The sequence below is a fragment of the Rhinichthys klamathensis genome, unplaced genomic scaffold, assembly GCF_029890125.1.
Source record: "Rhinichthys klamathensis goyatoka isolate OS25496 unplaced genomic scaffold, OSU_Roscu_1.1 h1tg000423l_1, whole genome shotgun sequence".
Lineage (NCBI taxonomy): Eukaryota > Metazoa > Chordata > Actinopteri > Cypriniformes > Leuciscidae > Rhinichthys > Rhinichthys klamathensis.
Genome location: NW_026606921.1, coordinates 399,762 through 403,247, shown reverse-complemented (window position 1 = coordinate 403,247; position 3,486 = coordinate 399,762). Strand labels below are relative to the sequence as shown.

Below are 3,486 nucleotides of genomic sequence, written 5' to 3'. Positions count from 1 at the left end.
CACATGACATTTCCAGTTATTTTCGGGCATAGCCATATTCTTTAACATTGATGGGGCCAACAGATGCTCTTTCCCAGCGTAGATCTGAGGAACAAATGATTAGAGAACTAAAGCCATGTATGACAATAACAACTTAGTTAGTCCAAACCTGTAAGCAGTTGATCACTTCCACTTCTGATGCTACACGTTGTGTCACAGCAGCCACACACCTGGTCAGAATCATCTGCAGACACCCACCTGACAAAACAAACCCTCAAATAAGCAGTGGTGGACGAAGTACACATACCATGTACTTGAGTAAAAGTAAAGATACTCAAGGTAAAATATTACTCAAGTAAAAGTAGAAGTGCTGCCTTTAAACATTCACTTGAGTAAAAGTACAAAAGTATTTGCCTTCAAATGTACTTAAGTATCCAAGTACTTTGATTTTTTTATGGCTATAATGTCCTATTTAATTTGTCACAAGACTATTGCTTAACTCAGTCTAAGTGAAGACTAATGTCACTCTTGGCACACCAATCTATCAATGAAATGATTTGAGTTGAATACATTTGTGTGTTTAATTTTGGAGGGAAGGGGACTGTTCCCATAAGGTATAAAACATTTACAGTATTTATTGTATATATTTTCTCCAGCGCCTATGGTCATAATTATTAACATCTTAATGTTATGATACATTCACATAAACCTGTATAACGCCATATATATATATATATATATATATATACACACACATATATATGTACACTATGTTATGGGAGCAGCCAATTTCCCTCCAAAATTAAAAAAAAAAAAAACGTATTAATGCAGTGTTTCTGCTAGGCTACTCCCCAGAAAAAAAAGCTATTATATGCAAGTAATTTTAGTGGCAACGTACATTATGCGTCAATACTTACCGATAATTGCTGCAATAATAGCTGCTGCTCTCTGTCCCGCTTAAAAATCATTGTCAACGCGATTTGTTTGGAACTATTGAGAGCTACACGAATAACGTGACCGCGCGGCGGCGAGATCACTGTCACAACCATCTATATTCGCAACTCTCATATAACGGCTCTGGTTCGCGCTCAGTAGAGACCGCCAAGGCAAGTTAAAAACAAAGCGCACGCGCTGTACTGTGATTGGTGGCTCGTTTGACCAGTTACGTTTTTATCCACTCATAAATAAAAAGGGACGACTGATTTTGAAAATGTAGTAGAGTAAAAAGTAAGATTTGACTTTGAAATGTAGTGGAGTTAAAGTAAAAGTCTCCCAAAATTGAAATACTTGAGTAAAGTACAGATACGCAAAAAAGCTACTTAAGTACAGTAACGAATTACATTTACTTCGTTACTGTCCACCACTGCAAATAAGTTAACACAACCAATTCACGTGTACACTTATTTAGCGGGCAACATACCCATTAGCAGAGAATGAACAAGCTTTCTGTTCAGAACTTGGAGAAGTTGCTGCAGCCACCTTTAAAATGCATGTGATGTAGACCTGCAGAGACAATTGTTTGTACACCATGGCAGCATATCATACAAAGAGTTGCACAACTACAGGACATGCATACCAGCCCACTGTCTGCTTGCTGGAACCTGAACGCCTCTAGCTGAAACCCTAGCTTATCACCTTGAGTCCGGGGCATAAAGTGAGACGTGGAGCCTGTGAGCTTGGCATCAACCAGGCACCTGTGAACAGAACCCAGTTAGAAAATCACACAACCCTTATGGAAGCTGGGATACATCTTCTGGGAGCACCTCTTACCCATTATTCTCAATAAAGGAGTATCTGGGGACAGAAGCAACATCAGGGACTGCAGTAGCCACGCAGCTGTCCACAAACACACGGATGGGAACATGGCTGTACAAACGCACTGATGCTTCAAGATTTATCATGTCACCCAGGAAGTACTGGTTAGAAGGTCTCTCAAAACTCCAGTCATCTGAAAAAAATTAAAAATAATTATTTTCTTAACAGATGATTCACAAGCATTCTACAAATCTGTATGGGCTACACCAACCAGTCATGAGCTTGAGGGAGAAGACGAACACATCCTCTGCAACCTTAGTTGAGGCATATGGGATCCAAGTGGGCATTAAGGCATCGCTGCTCACATTATGTGTTCTGTAGGAATTAAACAAGCGGTCATCTCTTGCCCATAAACGGCAGGATTAGAACATTGGGTGAGCCTGAATTAATTGAATCCTCACCTTGGATAATGACACTCGATACCAACCACCCCACCACTGCTCCTGACAATAGGAACACCATATGAAGCCTCTTGTGGGGTGTACATAATGTTGAACCTATAGACAAGCTCATCCTCAGTCACCTAAACAGAAAGGTTAATAGAAGAACAGTCACATGGACGGTTCAGAATACCTATGATTGTCACAACTCACAACAGAACCTTACCATTGATGTGCCGCTACATCCATGCAGTTCAGACTCAAAGATCAGCACTTGAGCAGAAGAATCCTCTCCAGTTGCAGTACAGCCTCCCAGTGTAAAACCAGAGGACAACAGTGGGTGCCCAGTCCCGAAGAAGTCCTTCATCACTTCCACATATACTGAATTCTCTCCACACTGAGCAGCTACACTGTTGGCAGGGACAGGATAAGGCAACTCAAAAGGAACGTCTGGCTGCTGTGGTTCCTCTGGTAGACTTGGAAAGCTCCACGTCAGTTTCGCCACTGGACCCTGCAACAGCTCTTTTAATTGAACACCCATAAGATCTTGAGAAGACTTTCCAAAGTCAGTCCTGACTGGGGTCTGGACAGGAACCTGAGCGGGAAACCTTTGTGGTGCAAATGCAGTATTACTGGGGACCAAAGACATCCTGGAATCAGCCTGTTGAGAAGCTTGAGCTAATGTTCTAGGCCTAAACTCACTTGGACTCCAATTATGTGCTGCTCTTGCTCTCCATTGTGCTTCAGAAAATCCAAGTGCAAGAATAAACACCAATCCAAATCCAACCTGCCAAAACCCCATGATTGCCAAGCTTATTTCAATGACGTATTAGGGTGCTACCATCCAAATTTATGCAGTTGTAAATCAGAATGGCTCCACCTCTCTCGTGACAAGCATCATTTTTCTCTAGCCCTGCCAATTTACTCAATCAATATGTCACAGGTGAAAGTCATTGATTCTTTAATACGCAGAATAAAATGAATTTACATATAAGGGCAAGTCATTAGTAGCTAAACCAATTGATTGCTTATTTTAAATAACAAAATGAAAGAATTAATTCTCTGAAACACAAACAACCTCAAGTCTTTTTGTGTCTACCTTTTTTTTATTAATTCAGAAACATGGCCACAGACAGATTTGCACACTAGAGTATCCAGAAAAATAAAGTTTAGTATGTTTCAGGTTTAGATTATAAGAAACGTTCTTCCCTCACATCAACAGCAATCTTCACAGGGGATCTTCTGAAATGGAGAAATTTAGTCCAGAACCAAAGGAATGGATCATAACATTATTTGATTATAGATTCACTGA

General features: G+C 40.4%; 1 protein-coding gene across 1 annotated transcript; it reads right to left on the bottom strand.

Annotated features, from left to right (window-relative positions):
* LOC130070988 (zona pellucida sperm-binding protein 3-like) lies at positions 1-2,987 on the bottom strand. Its single transcript, XM_056235591.1, has 8 exons — positions 2,401-2,987; positions 2,196-2,317; positions 2,006-2,109; positions 1,750-1,927; positions 1,556-1,673; positions 1,400-1,482; positions 149-237; positions 1-84 (listed from the first exon to the last, which is right to left on the bottom strand). Exons 1-8 carry the CDS (start codon positions 2,974-2,976, stop codon positions 17-19), a joined length of 1,338 nt encoding a protein of 445 aa, XP_056091566.1. The 5' UTR covers positions 2,977-2,987; the 3' UTR covers positions 1-16.
* Positions 2,988-3,486: the final 499 nt, after the last annotated feature.

Bases quoted from the DNA above. Each gene is read 5' to 3' on its own strand.
- LOC130070988 (XM_056235591.1), bottom strand. From the start codon at position 2,976: ATGGGGTTTTGGCAGGTTGGATTTGGATTGGTGTTTATTCTTGCACTT. The intron at 238-1,399 runs GTATGTTGCCCG...TTGTTTTGTCAG, and splicing joins TGTTCATTCTCTGCTAATGG to GTGGGTGTCTGCAGATGATT. The intron at 85-148 runs GTTTGGACTAAC...TTTGTTCCTCAG, and splicing joins AAGTGATCAACTGCTTACAG to ATCTACGCTGGGAAAGAGCA.